This window comes from Panthera onca, chromosome B4 (assembly GCF_046562875.1).
Source record: "Panthera onca isolate mPanOnc1 chromosome B4, mPanOnc1 haplotype 2, whole genome shotgun sequence".
In the NCBI taxonomy this organism is placed as follows: Eukaryota; Metazoa; Chordata; class Mammalia; order Carnivora; family Felidae; genus Panthera; species Panthera onca.
This window is the reverse complement of record NC_138345.1, coordinates 123,293,693-123,308,564: the sequence shown is the minus strand read 5'-3', so window position 1 is coordinate 123,308,564 and position 14,872 is coordinate 123,293,693. Positions and strand designations below refer to the sequence as shown.

At 46.6% G+C, this 14,872-nt stretch overlaps 1 protein-coding gene across 1 annotated transcript in view; it reads right to left on the bottom strand.

Annotated features, from left to right (window-relative positions):
- Nucleotides 1–14,872, bottom strand: part of STAB2 (stabilin 2) — a 164,291-nt gene that overhangs the window by 76,465 nt on the left and 72,954 nt on the right. The window contains exons 21-27 of the mRNA XM_060656580.3: nt 13,747–13,833; nt 12,304–12,415; nt 10,186–10,366; nt 8,037–8,130; nt 6,637–6,795; nt 3,649–3,744; nt 1,605–1,700 (exon numbers count right to left, since the gene is read on the bottom strand). Coding sequence (XP_060512563.3) covers nt 1,605–1,700; nt 3,649–3,744; nt 6,637–6,795; nt 8,037–8,130; nt 10,186–10,366; nt 12,304–12,415; nt 13,747–13,833 — 825 coding nt within the window. The remainder of the gene's footprint in view (nt 1–1,604; nt 1,701–3,648; nt 3,745–6,636; nt 6,796–8,036; nt 8,131–10,185; nt 10,367–12,303; nt 12,416–13,746; nt 13,834–14,872) is intronic.

The window sequence follows — 14,872 nt, the reverse complement described above, 5'->3', positions numbered from 1 at the left end:
GAAAAGATGACTTCTGCCCTCACACAACTTTTACTTGTTTGGGGGAAGTTGAGACTTTGAAGGCAGTGCCATTAGATCAGTGACATGTGCAGGTGTGGTAGGGGAAACCCTGCTCCTGAGTTGAAAAAGACCAGGTTCATTTCCTGAGTCTGCCCTTTACTACCAGTGCGATCTTGGGCAAGTCACTTAACCTCTCTGAGAACTCAGGTGTCTCGTCTGAAAAATGAATATGATGATGCCTTGCTGCTGGGGTTATGAATGCCACATGCATCCGTGTAGGGGACAGCATTTTAAAACTATTAAACACCATGAAAATGGCCACAATGGTTATCACATGCAAATATGCACAGAGGCAATAAATCTTAGAGTTGTCTCCACTCCTTTTTGAAAGTAGTTGAGGTTATTAAATGAGTTAGTAAATACCTATCAGCGAATTAGTAAACTGACAAGGGCAAGAGTTGAGATGCATGAGTGATCTCCTGAGGGGGCTGCTCCAAGGGAGAGGGGGTGCAGGTGGGACGAGAGTTGATGGCAGGAAGACGGGGAGAGGAGGCCAGGGTCTGTGGGAGAGGCGAGTGGAGCAGGTAACCGGATGGCTGGGCTAAGTGAGTGGAGCCCGCGTAGAGACGCCCGGAGCGCCGGGCTAAGTGTTTGGACCTCATCTTGCTTTCTGTTGAGGAGAGGGAATTGTGAAAGCAGAGTGTTGGGGCTTAGGTTTTAGGATGCGAGGCTCATGGGCAGTGAGAAAATGTTGGGTCACCCCTCCATGATCTGGGTGTCAGGAGCTCCTGTCCCAACAGGGTGAGTAGAAGGAAGAGCGTAAAGTGAAGGGTGGGCAGGACCCTGAAGAGGCAGGAAGGCCGAGGGCCAGATGGGCCATCAGCCCAGGGGAACGCGGGCTGGGGCGAGGCTTGGGTGGGAAGGGGTCGCAGCCCTGGGGACTGTGGGCCCGGTGGTTTCAGCAGAGAGGAGGGGCAGGAAGCAAAGTGCAGCAAGTTGAACAAAATGAAGTGAGAACATTTATCGATTTATTTCTCATTCAACAACTCTTTGGAAACACTGGGAGCGAAGTAGGAGACAAGACAAAGATCTGCCCTCAAGCGTTCACAGTCCTGAGGTTGGGGAGACAGACCACGTCTGAGCGAGGACAATTCGGTGTGATGTGCATGGCCCTCTCCCTGAGTACTCGGCCCTGGTGGCTAAGTGCCTGAGCCCTGCGCTTACACAGCCTCGGGCTGGATCCCCCACTCTGCCGCTGAGGCCCGCGGGCAGGTTAGCTTAGATTGTCTTCTAGAGAGCTAGCAGGGTCAGTTAGCTGCTCATTAGGGAAGTTTGCGAATGGGAAGAGGTAGGACACCAAGAAAAGAAGTCCCCCTGCTTGGTGCATAGAAGGTACCAAACAAAAGCGAGCCCTCAGCAGCCTTTAGGCTTGTGACCCACAGAACACATATGACATCTGCACGAAGCAGCTTGCTTCGTAGGGAATTTCCTGGAGCAAATGATTGGCAGAGCACTGTAAAGGCATCCTAGCGAAGAGTTTTGTTTAGTTTCTAAAAGACTTTTGTCTTTATTATTCTGCACAAGAGCTTGTCTTGCTTACTTACCACGGCTGCATTTCCATAGCACAGAAGGCCATCTCCGTCATAGCCCTCTTGGCAAACACAGCTCCAGATGCCAGAAGAAGTAAACTGACAGGTTGCCTGACAAAAGGAAGAGAAAAGAAAGAATTGGCATTCCTCACAAAAGATTTGCCTTGAGTTACATCCGTGAGCACTCTGGCTCCATCTAAGGTGGGAACGTGCAGCTCTGGGGTTGGAAGATGTTGGAGTGACCCACAGACCCTGCCCTGTAGCAATGAAAGGTTCCTGTCTACACGATTGGTGCCTAGCTGCTGGGCTATGAATGTCACATGCATCCATATAGGGGACAGCATTTTAAAACTGTCAAACACCATGAAAATGGCAACAACAGTTATCACATGCAAATGTGCCCAGAGGCAAATAAACGTTAATCACAATTACATTCTGTCCTTTCATCCCTCTCAGATTGAGCCTATGAAAGCACAGGACACCACGTGAATTTGAATTTCAGATCAACAAATACGTTTTAGTGTAAGTATGTCCCGTGTAATGTTTGGGGCACACTGGCGCTGAAGAAGGATTCACTGAAATTCAAACTTTGCCGGCTGTCCTGTACTGATTTTATCTGGAATCTCTATGTTTCTTCCTCCAGGCTTTGGAAGGAAGTGAAAGTAGCAATAACTTCCCATGTTTGGATTGTCAGGACTTGGTTGGGCTTAAACGTAGCAAGAATGTTGGATCTCCTTCAGATTGATTTATGAAGGGCTCACATGATTCTTGAGAAATAGATACTGTGGGGCATCTCTCCCATCTTTCTTCTTTAACAGCTACTCTGCCCCTACCCTGGCAACCATGTTCCCAATATGTCGTCACCCTCCCTGGCCATCATTGACTGGCTCATATGTGGACACGTGGACTCCTCTGGGTTTGTCAGATCCTTTCTTCTTTGGGGGTGGAGGGTAACGTTGATCTAAGAAAAGGGAGCTGTGTACCCCCAAGATGCAAAGAGAAACATTAGAAGTTGGGAGAGAGGGAGAGAGAGAGAGAGAGAGAGAAAGAGACAAAGAGGAAACAGATGCACAGAGAAAAGCAACATGAGAGATCACATAGTCTCAGAGGATTAGAGGAAGAGGCTGCTTTGACCTTGCTGTCTTCAGGTTTTGATTCTGGGTCCTTGGGAAGTCTGCTTGTATTTCCTGCCATGGTGCTACCCTAGGGTACTCCCTGAAAATTCCTTTTTTGCGTAAGTTGATTTGTGTGGATTCTGCTCCTGGCCTTCAAAAGCACTGTGACTAAGGTGCAATCTTCATCGGTTCCGATGTCAGGTGCATAATGATGCTCTTCTGCAAGCCTGTTCTTCCATAATTTAGACACAAGACACACTCTACCCTTGAATGGGCATTGTCACCAATAATTTGTGATAAACTCTGTTATGACATTCGAAATGGGAGTCCATTTATCTTGTTGGTTCAGAATCGCTGGATTTAGCAGATAAAAAATTACCAAGTTGAAGGTGAACTTTGGAGAGGGTATGAATAATTTTTGGTATAAATTTGTCCTACACAATCTTTGGAACATACTTGTGCTGCAGAATTTTTATTTATTTGAAATTCTGATTTCACTGGGGACCCTGTGTTACATGTTGGTTCTTCCAACACTTGGGTTGGGGCGAAATTTGTAAGAACTACTCTCATTTTGCTTGGGGACTCTCTTCAGGGGGAGAAAATATTTTGTTCATTAGTAGGTCCAAATAAGAAGTAATCTAGCTTTCTTTCTTTCTCAGGTAACTTATTTTCTTTTTAAACTTTAAAAAAAAATTTATTTTTGAGAGAGAGAGAGAGAGAGGAACAGAGTGTAAGCAGGGGAAGGGCAGAGAGAGAGGGAGACACAGAATCCGAAGCAGGCTCCAGGCACCGAGTTATTAGCACAGAGCCCGACATGGGGCTCAAGCCCACGAACTGCGAGATCATGACCTGAGCAGAAGTCAGATGCTTAACCGACTGAACCATCCAGGAGCCCCAGCTTTTTTTCTTTTTAAGGTAAGGCTCAAGAAAATGAAGTAACTCACCAGTGGGTGACATTTCCCGGTTTGTTCCAAGCACGAAGTGATTTCTTCGCAATCAATCCCATTGCCTCGAAATCCTTCCTTGCATTCACACTCATTCTGTAATTCCAAGCACAAAGGGGAGACGTGAAAACAACTGCCTTTCATGCCTTGCCATCATGTGGCCTGAAAACTGAACCACGGAAATCGTAGCTGCTTGGCCCTCTGAGAAAACAGAACGAATGTCTTTCATTTGTTACACTTCCAATTCCAGAGCGGCTGGTCTGCACATTCTACGTTACATTTCCCAGTCTGATTGTTTCTTGCTACTTTCTTTTTAAATTCATCATCCCAGAAGGGCCATACATGATATAAGACAGCCCATTAAGTTGTGGGAAGAAATGAATAGAATTTCTACTTATGAATTTTTATCTTTAACAACATAACTATTATTTGCTATGTGTGCACTATAAGGTAAATATGTGTAACTTAGATGCAAGTATATGTGGACAGTAGCACCTAAATACGTCTTTACGTGATAGGGCAAGACTTTGTAAACGTGGGTGTTTAATCTCCTCCACTTAGTATTGGGGTAGCACTTTCTCTCACCCCTACCCTGACATATTAAGCCAAATATGGTTTGTCTTTTTATTTGTTTATTTATTTTAAAGTTTTTTAAATTTATTTTGAGAGAGAGAGAGAGAGAACCAATGGGGAAGGGGCAGAAAAGGGAGGGGTACAGAGGATCTGAAGCAGGCTCTGTGCTGACAGCAGAGAGCTGGACGCGGAGCTCAAACTCACAAACTGTGAGATCATGACCTGAGCTGAGATCAAGAGTTGCACGCTTAACCGAGTTACCCAGATGCCCCATGGTTTGTCTTTTAAAATAAATATTCATGGTAATTAGGATTTGTGCCTACTTGGAATATCTGTTTTCAAGCCAACTAGTAACTACTGTGGGCATCCTAAATATGGTCTATTTTATTTCTTACATGGCAGTATAAAAAGACCTTTCTCTTCCTCCATTTCCCACATCAGGGTGCCTTTACAATTTGTCCACAGAAAGAAAGAGTAGAGAGGGGATAGATACTAATATGGGTGGAGCTGGGTATTCCTCACCACCCCCAATTCATACGTTGAAATCTTGACCCCAGTACCCCAGAATGTAACCTTACTTGGAAATAGGATTGTTATTATATAGTTAGTTAAGATGAGGTCACACTGGATGTGGGTAGGTCCTAATCCAATTAGACTGGTGTCCTCATAAAAAGGTGGGATTTGGACACAGACAGGCACACAGGGAGAACGCATGTGAAGACGAAGGCAGAGGTCAGGATGATGCACATATAAGCCAAGGAATGCAAAGATGGCCAGCAAACTAGCCAGAGCTAGGAGAGACGCACAGAACAGATTCTTCTTCACAGACCTTTGAAGGAACCAAACTGCCTGCCCACAGCTTGACCTTGGACCTCTAGTCTCCAGAACTGTGAGACAGTACCTTTTTGTTGTTCTATGCCACCCACCTAGAGATACTTTGTCAAGGCATCCTTAGCAAACTGATAAAGATATCAAGACATTTTTTTTTTCTTTCTCAGATGCAATCTGGCAATTCAGGTGAGTCAAAATGAACGCAATTGCTTGCCAAATGCTTGGTGAGATGTAAGACAGCGGGGAGCTCTTCCAAGGAATAGGATTTTCCATGGCTATAATCACAGTACAGTCGTCATCACCTCTCCAGAGCTGACTGGTCCTAAGCAGTAGCTTTCTCTGCTTCAGTCTCCCTTACATGAGGTTAAGTGAGAGTGATTGACGGATTGTAGAGTTCTACTGAAACTTGTACGGTCAGGTGGTGACTAGGAGTGGGGCTCTGGAGTCTGACTGGGTGTGAATCTCGCACCATGATTTATTTTCTATGTCATGTGAGCAAATTATTTAGCATCTCTGTGCCTCAATTTCCTCTTTTGTAAGATGGAATAATGCCGGTACCTATGTTACAACAAAAGCAAAAATATGCAAGTGGGACTACATCAAACTAAAAAGCTTCTGCATAGCAAAGGAGCCCATCAATAAAATGAAATCACAATCTACTAAATGGGAAAAGATATTTGCAAATTATGTATCTAATAAGTGGTTAATATCCAAAATATACCAAGAACTCATACAATGCAGTAACAAAACAGTAAACAATTCTATTTAAAAATGGGCAGAAGATCTAGATAGACATTTTTCCAAAGAAGATACTCAGATGGCCAACAGGCACACGAAAAGATGCCCAACATCACTAGTCATCAGGGAAATGCAAATCAAAACCACAATGAGATGTCACCTCACACCCGTTAGGAGGCCTATCACCAAAGAGACAAGAGATAACAAGTGTTGGCGAGGATGTGGAGAAAGGGGAACCCATGCACTCTTGGTGGGAATGTAAACTGGTGCAGCCACTATGGAAAACAGTACGGTGGTTCCTCAAAATATGAACACTAGAGCTACCATACCTTCAAGCAATTTCATTTCTGAATATTTATCCAAATTTGAAAAGATATCTGCAGTCTCATGTTCATGGCAGCATTATTTATAAAAGCCAAGATATGGAAGCAACTCAAGTGGCCATTGATAAATGGAAAAAGAAGATGTGAGATATCTATCTATATCTATATCTATATCTATATCTATATCTATATCTATATCTATATATAAATATTACTCAGCCATAAAAAAGAATGAGATCTTGCCATGTACAGCAACATAGATGGACCTCAAGGGCATTGTGCTAAGTGAAGTAAATCAGACAGAGAAAGACAAATACCATATGATCTCACTTATATACAGAATCTTAAAAAAAAAAAAAAAAAGTACCACGTCATAGGTTTGTTGTGACCATTAACCCATTCTCCCCTACTACAAAGGATTAAAAAGCTGCAGTAAGTTCCAGCCAAAGTGCTTCTGTGTCTAGCGGGGAGAAGTCACTGCAGGAGTCCTGCTCCTCTAGGCTCTCTAGTACGTGGCACCTACCTGCCCGGGGCCCACATACAAACAGGTTGCATTGACGTGGCAGCCACCGGTGCCGGGCAACAGGCAGTTGTTGATCTCCGAGCAGTCTCTGCCGTCCCCGGTCCATCCCTCCTGGCACACGCATGTGTGGGTCCCCGGGCCGGTTTTGATGCATTCTGCCTGCAGGAGGAAAAGAAGCAAAATCTCTGAAACCTCAGAGCCACATGATCCCAAAAGCCAAAAAAGGAGGTACATTCTAGAAACGGATGTTTGCATGGAGTGCAATAGAAACAATTATTTCTGTATGCACTGTATCCTATATGCACATTTGCACTGAGATCCACAGAAAAGGTGAGATGATTTAAGGAACAGAATTGCTTGTTGTTGGCCAGCCAATGACCATCACCATGAACATCGCTGTCATTTATTGAGCCAGGGACTGTTGTTAGTGTTTGGCTGGTATAAGCCATCATCTTGAGGAAGGTACTGTTATTGTCTCTGTGTTACAGGTAAGGAAAGTAGGCTTAGAGGAGGTAAGTAACTTGCCTCTGGTCACACAGCTACAAAACTTCGCAAACTCAGGTCTCCATAATGCTGAAGACTTAAGCTCCTAACCATGGTACCAAGTCCAGACCTGTCGGGATGACCACCTTAGGAGGCTGAAAGGCAGCGCGAGAGGAGAAAGGTGCTAGGTATGTTGTTGAGTGGGCGGGACTAGCCCAAGGGGCATCTGGTGGGGGTGGGGCAAGGCATTAACATTGAATTTCACCCTCAGAGCCAAGAGAAGTTACTGAAGGGGTTTCAGCATGGGAGAAACGCGATCTGATCCACCTCAAGTCACTGTGGCTGTGGGTGGGCCATGAATACTTGGTGGGTGGGCCAGAGAGGTTCTAAACTGTGGGTAAGGAATGGAGGTGACTCCGGCCTGGTGGTGGTAATCAAAAGGTATTCTGAAGGCAGCGGTGGGCTTGGGCTATACCTCTGGGCTATATCCAATAATAGAATTTAGTTTCTATTATTGTCCCCAAACCTCAGTTTCTTCATCAGTATAATGGGGATAAGAACATCTGCCCCGTTGGGCTGGCGGGGAGGGAAGAGCAAATGAGATCAGGTGTACTCAAGTCTCTTGTAAGCTGTAATATTTGAATCAGTAGTTTAGTACTAATAATCTCCAATATCTGATCCTCAGGCTGTGCTTTTAAGAGCCCAAAGACCCGCGCTCCTGTGGTCCTGGGACGTCCCTTGCACATGTGGATTTAGGAATGGAAGCTCACAGAAATCACCAGCACCGTCTTCAAAGCTTCAGGAATCCAGCAAATCTGCTAACACGAAAAGCCATCAGACACCACTCTTTTTGGTAAGGCCTTCCGTCAGGATTTCCTAAAACACCAGGCCGCTTGGAAATGAAGACCAACACTCACATTGTGGCTGCAGCCCCCCGGGGTGAATCCTGCGCAAGGGTCCGTCTCTAAACAGAGGCTTCCGTCCCCTTCGTATCCTGCTTTGCAAACACAGCTGCGAAAGAAGAGTGAGTGCACAAATTCAGCCCCAGACGTGGAAGCAGTCACTGCCCAGGAGAAAGCCGGCCAGCCAGGGCTGAACCGGTTCCTGGCCAGGCGCTTGACAGTTTACCCTTGTGGAGGGAGCCAGTGTGGTCAGGTGGTCACGGGCACTTCGGGGGGTCTGCAGTCAGACACGGCTGGGTGGGAAGCCAGGCCCCCCACCTCATAGCAGTCGTGTGACCCTGGACGAGTCCCTTAACCTCTGGGAGACTTTGTTTCCTCCTCGGGAACGAGAGTCTAAAATCTCGCTCCCAGAGCTGTGGAGATGAGATCAGCACGTGGAGCCTTTAGCAGGACACCTCCACACACTTGCGTCTCGTGAGGCCCCACGTCTGGCAGCTTTCCTGCTTCCACAGGGCTGGAATCTGCCTCTAGCTTAGCATCTGTGGTTCTGCAGAGAACAACTCCCGTCCCTTCTATGCAATAGTTTTTAGTGTACTTGAAAATGACAGTCAGATGAGACCTCTCCTCTCTCCCCTCTCTGGTCCCTCAGATTTTCTTTTTTTGGAGCAAGACACTCTCAGGCGTCTGATTCCATGAGAGGACATAGTTTACTGACCCATCACCCTTTCTTTCAGACACGCATTTCAAAATGTCCCATCATGATACTTTAACTATCAAACACGCTGTTCATTAATTCTTTCATTCCACTAATAATTTATTGAGACCCTTCTGAGAGGTGCTGGGTCGCCTGTGGCTTCACCCTATCCCATGTCACTGTGGCAAATTCAATCATATGTGCTTCACAAAAACTTAAATAGAATTGTTTTTCATGTATCAAGGCTCCTGGAGGAAAAAAAATACTTAGTCTGGTACCCACATGAAAAAACCAGACTGATGGGTTCCAACACTGTTTGATTTACCTAAGTTTATATAGTATGTGCAGACCCATGTTGATAGCCCTTTGTGGGTGATTTCAGAGGTTTTAAGGACAGTTTTGATAACTTGTGATTTTTGACTTATGCATGGATGTAGATCCTAACTCTCAAGGCAGATGCATTTCTATTGGACGACCGTGGAGGAGAAGACAGTCTCTGGGCCCACGCTGCCCACAGTCTAGTGGGGGAGACAGATCATAAGCAGGTAAGTAAGTAACTACGCAATTGCAAATTAAGAAAAATGCCTTAAAAATAAGACCAAGAATACTAGACATTCTCTGCACCTCCCAGAATATTTCTTTGGTGGTCACTGACTTTGAAGCAGATTTTCCTGGAGAGGGAAATCTCCTCTGACATTGCCCCTCCCACATCTCTAAGCCCACTGCATGATCTAATGACCAAGAGCCAATTTCCTATAAGATGCCTTTAACAGGGGAGTCATTATTAATGGCTTTAGGAAGTAAAAGCATTTTTATTTATTTTTTTATTTTTAAAGTTTATTTATGTATTTTGAGAGAGAGAGAGAGAGAGAGAGAGAGAGAGCACACAAGCTGGGGAGGGGCAGAGAGAGGGAGAGACAGAATCCCAAGCAGTTTCTGTGCAATTAGCACAGAGCCTGATGTGGGGCTCCAACTCACCAACTGTGAGATCATGACCTGAGCTGAGCTGGAGAGTTGGACACTGGAGAGTTGGCCACCCAGGTGCCCCAGTAAAGGCATTTTTAAAGGGTTGGAAAGTGGTGGACAAATGTTCATTTCTTTGCATAAGTGGTGATAATAATCATAGTTTCCATGACTGAACACCTGTGATGTGCTAGCCCTGGTGCTGGGTGCTTTTACATTCAGTTTTTATAATCTCCAGTGCCCTGCTATGTAGGCAACATCATCCTTACTGTACTGATGAAGAAAGTGAGACTCAGAGAGGTTAAGTGGCTTACCCACGGTCACAGAGCTGGTAAGTCTCAAAGCAGGGGGTGCTGCAATTTGAACCCAGCTCAGTCTGAGGTTTTCTCCACAAAAGCCACACTGGCAGCCAGAGAAAGCAGGGCTTTGTTTGCAAAGAGTGTAGTTATGGGTGGGGTCTATCTACAGGGAGCACAGTGGCTGTGGGCTGTTAAGGGTGGCGCCTACCTTGCCGTCCCATTGCTGTATTCACAGGTGGCGTGGATATGACAGGACTGTACGTAGGGCCCGCAGGTGGAGGTCTGCTTGTGGCAGAACGTCCCTGTGGAGCCTTCTCTGCACGTGCCGGCCAGGCAGGCCCCGTCACTGTCAATCCTGTTATTGCATGTTCCGTAAATGCACAGACATTCTGGAAGGGAAGGAAGAGGGACATTGAGGGGTTGGGGGAACGAGTGTAGCAATGGGACACATGAGGTATAGAGGAGAGAGACCACCTCCCCTCACCACCCCTCATGCCTACAGAGAAGAGAAGAATGTGGGGCTGAGCCTGAGGAAGGCTCTGGGGCTATTTCTTAGCTTGTCAAGTGTCTCTCAGTGTGCCTGAGACAGGGAGCTTGGCTGTCCCATCAAGGAGGGGAATAACACAGTCTCAGAAATGCTTTGCGTGTGTGTGTGTGTGTGTGTGTGTGTGTGTGTGTGTGTGTGTGTGTGTGAAAGAGGCCAAGGAACTCGGTCTTCATTTACTTCGTGGTTAGAGAGCTTAGTTTGGAAATTTCTGACCTTTCTGGAACCTGTAGAAGGGGTTTCTCATGCCAGCATGGCCTCTGATGTGCAGCTGACACTTGCTCCTCACTCTCTAGCACAGCAAACCAGGATAACTGATAGTCAGTATCTGTGCACTGACCTCGTCCTAGGCACTGGGCCAGACTTGAACTGCACCATCTCATGAACAGTCACCAGCCTCTGAAGGTGAGTGCTTTCATCATCCTCATTTCCAGGTGAGGAAACCGAGGCCCAGGGAGGCGAAGCAAATTGCTTAACTTGCTGCTAAGTTTTCAAACAGGGACTCGAACTTAGGCCTTCAAATTTCATTTCTGTTCGTGCCCAAGTGCCGACACAGTAGGTCAGTGTAGTAGCTGGTGTTCCACATGCCTGTTACCAGTTTCCACTTGAGCTGTTTGCTTTGCTTTTGATTACAGGTGCTTAAAAATTGCAGTGTGGGCTTCAGACTCAAGCTCCAATGCATGCGGGAGAGAGAGGAAGGAGGGGAAGTTTCTCAAACTTCAGTGGCAAGGATTTGGGGATTTGGATATGATCAGAAAGGAAGGCATCTGTGGTTCTGCCCCAGGAGGGCGATGGGAGAGGGATTCCTGTGGGTGCTTGGAGCCAATATCCAGGACAGGGAAGAGAGCCAGAGTGAGAGGGCTGGAAAAGCATGGCTGGATTTAAAACAAAAGACTTTTCATAAACTTTTAAACCAGCCAGGGCTTAATTGGCAAGGGACAGGGGGCCAGAAGGAAGGGGAGGCTCTCCCACCAGGGATGGCAGGCAGCCACAGAGCAGGACGAGAGGCGTTGGTGTAGGCAGCCCCCACCAAGCCTTCCCTGACCTCGGCATCCTGCCCCACTGGCCTCATAAAAATGCCAGCGTTAGTAGGCTTGGAATAAAACTTTATTTTTTCCCCCCGAGAAACCTTATTTGGCACAAAGAACAGTGGATTAAGATCGGCAGCCGTGCCCCTGCTGTGCTCTAATGTCCTGGCCATCTTCAAAGGTGGCTATGAAGATCAGACAAGGTAAGAGAGGGGAAGGGCTGTGTGCTTTGTAACAAATGGATGAGTTAGTAGTGAGAGTAGTAACAGCTCCATCTACGGATTTCTTGCTGGTGCAAGCTCTGTGCTAAAGCCTTAAATTATGATCTGACTTCATCAAAAACCCATGACGTGGGTACCAAACTTCATTTTATAAATGGGGAAATTGAGGCTCGATGAGAGACTTTTTCTAAGGTCACACAACCTGTCAGTTGCAGCGTGGGGATTTAACTTTGGTCGGCTTGATTCCACAGCAACTCTGATCTAATCATTTTGTTCTTTCAAGTTCTAATCTTAGTGAAGAAATATACGTCGACATTTATTTTGGTAGATCTATGTATCTCTCCTCTTAAATATATACATGATGCAATTTTAAAAAGCATGATGCATGTTTTCAAGATTATGTAACTGCATTTTTGTTTAATGCCTGGCCAAGGGGTTGTGTCTGCACTATTGCTTTGCTGCAGTGCAGCAGGGATCCTGGCTGAGGGATCCTGGGCTCCTGAGCAGGAGGAAGCCTGGGAAGTGCCACTTACTTTTGTCACACCGGGGTCCATATTTATTGGGGTCGGAGCAGAACTGGCACTGGGAGCCTTGGAAGCCGTCCTGGCAAATGCACGTCCCGTTGCCATCAAGGCCATCTGCGCACTGCAAGCAAAGGAGGCCCCAAGGGCGTTAGGACAACACTCACCCGTGAAGGAGTCCCAGATGCCATCGTGCCATGGCCTGACTCCTTTGAGTGCAGATTCCATCTCTTTGGGACTCCTTGTAGAAAGCAGAGTTGTATTGGTATCAGGTAGGATGCTAAAACAGCGACAGGCTTGGGCTCCTGAGTTGGGATATCGAACGTTAAGGGAAGCCATTCAGGGAGGAAGGGGGTCGCGGTGGCGCACTGGGAACCTGCAAACAATGCTTGAGGGATGGTGTGACAAGCCACCGACCTTCAGCAAGAAGGCTGGCTGTTGTCTCCATTGCTCTGCTTTATGACTTCAGACAGCAGTGTCTCCCCCTGCAGCGTAAGACTTTTTGCCTTTTCAGCCTTTTCCAGGTTGGCTTTGCAGCGCTCGCCGCGCATCCCGGTCGGGCCCCCGGGCCTCCCGCCGTCAGCTGCAGTAGCTGATTAGTACCCGCTCTGCCCTGTTCTCCTCACCTCGCCTCAACCTGCTCATGAGTGCAGTTTTTCCTTCCCCTCAAAAGGGGCATATTTCAGATCTGGGTTTCTTAAATGCGTAGATCTGTAATTTCCCATGTGAACCGTAGCTCGTTTTACCTTTGTTTGTTTAGCCTCCAAACTAGGTGAGTTAAGTTTGGGCCTTCACATTTTACTAGGTTTTGGAGGTGGGTTGAAAAAGGCAATCACCCAGGGGCACCTGGGTGGCGCAGTCAATTAAGCGTCTGACTCTTGATCTTGCCTCTCAGGTCATTATCTCATGGTTCGTGAGTTTGAGCCCCACATCGGGCTCTGTACTGATGATGCGGAGACTGCTTAAGATTGTCTCTCCTCTCTCTGCCCCTCCCCCGCTAGCACTCTGTCTCTGTCTCTGTCTCAAAATAAATAAATAAACTTAAAAAAAAAAGCAATCACTGGGCAGTGCTTTTTTTTGTTTGTTTAAATTATCACAGAATCTTAGTTTTGGAAGGAATCTTGGAGGTCAATGCAGGGTACCCTGCTACCTCCCATAAGAGGAAAGTGGGGTCAGAGGGAGCCTTGTTGAGCTATCCAAGGTTAAGTGGTCAGCAGCAGGAAAGCAGACATTGGAACACCACCAGACTCCCCACTCCCCACCCCTGTTGCCCTCTGTCCCCAGATTCCTTCTGCTGCAGAACCTTCTGTTCTTTTAGCAACTGATCTATTTCTTGTACTTCCTGGGAGTAGTGGTTGACACTGTAACACTTCTTGGTTTAGTGATTTTAAAACTTATTTTCCCACTTGACTTAGGACAGGTCAACCTCAGCATTCATGACAAAGTTTTCATTACCTGGCCGTTCCCAGAGCACGGATTCGAGAAGCCTCCTGGACACTGGTTGCAGTCCGGCCCGTAGAAGCCTTTGCAGCACTTTGGTATCTGAAAAACAAAATGCATGTTGCTTTTTGAAACCGCAAGCAGAGTGCCAATTTCTCAAAGGAAGTATATTTTAATTTCCATTATTATAATCAACGCTGTGTGAGCCCGACTTTCTCTCTTGCAGATGACAGCACGGCTGGTGCACAGCCATCTGCTCGCCACACACGTACTAAGGCCGACCGCGTGCCAACCCGGCTCTGGCACCGTGAGAACGAGACATGAAGGCTTGTGCTCATGCAGCCCATGGTCTATCAAGTCCAGGAAGAGACCACAAATTAAAAAAAAAAAAAGAAAGAAAGAAAGAAAGGAAGGAAGAAAGAAATAAAGAAAGAAAGAAAGGAAGGAAGAAAGGAAGAAAGAAATAAAGAGAGAAAGGAAGGAAGGAAGGAAGGAAGAAAGGAAGGAAGGAAGAAAGGAAGGAAGGTAGAAAGAAAGAAGGAAGGAAGAAAGGAAGGAAGGAAGAAAGAAAGAAAGGAAGGAAGGAAGAAAGGAAGGAAGGAAGAAAGAAAGGAAGGAAGGAAGGAAGAAAGAAAGGAAGAAACGAAGAAAGGAAGAAAGAAAGGAAGGAAGGAAGGAATAAAGAAAGAAAGAAAGAAAGAAAGAAAGAAAGAAAGAAAGTAAGTTTGCAAGATCTGTAATTGCTGGGAAGACAAAATACTGTAGTGAAATGGTGGCAGGTGGGGACAAAGGTCAGGGGAGACTGGGGGGCCACTGTGCATTGGGTGGTGACAGGGGGTGAGTTAAACACTTGAAAGATGAACCAGTTCCAAGACAATCCTGGAAGAGCTCTCCGAGGGAGGGAGGGGAAAGCGTGCACGTTCTGATGTGGGAGTGAGGGTAAGAGACAGGTCGGAGCCCTGGCAGAGGCTGGGCCATGCGGGAGCATCGGGAGTGTAGGCTCTGTGTTAAGAGCCATAGGGAGCCACAGGAGAGATGGATGCAGGGAGGGGGGTGACCCAGACGCCATGTAGAGTCCGCCCTTCCATTCCCCTGTAGGAAGACATTGCCAAGGCCCCACCAGCAACCTGTGAGCCCACAG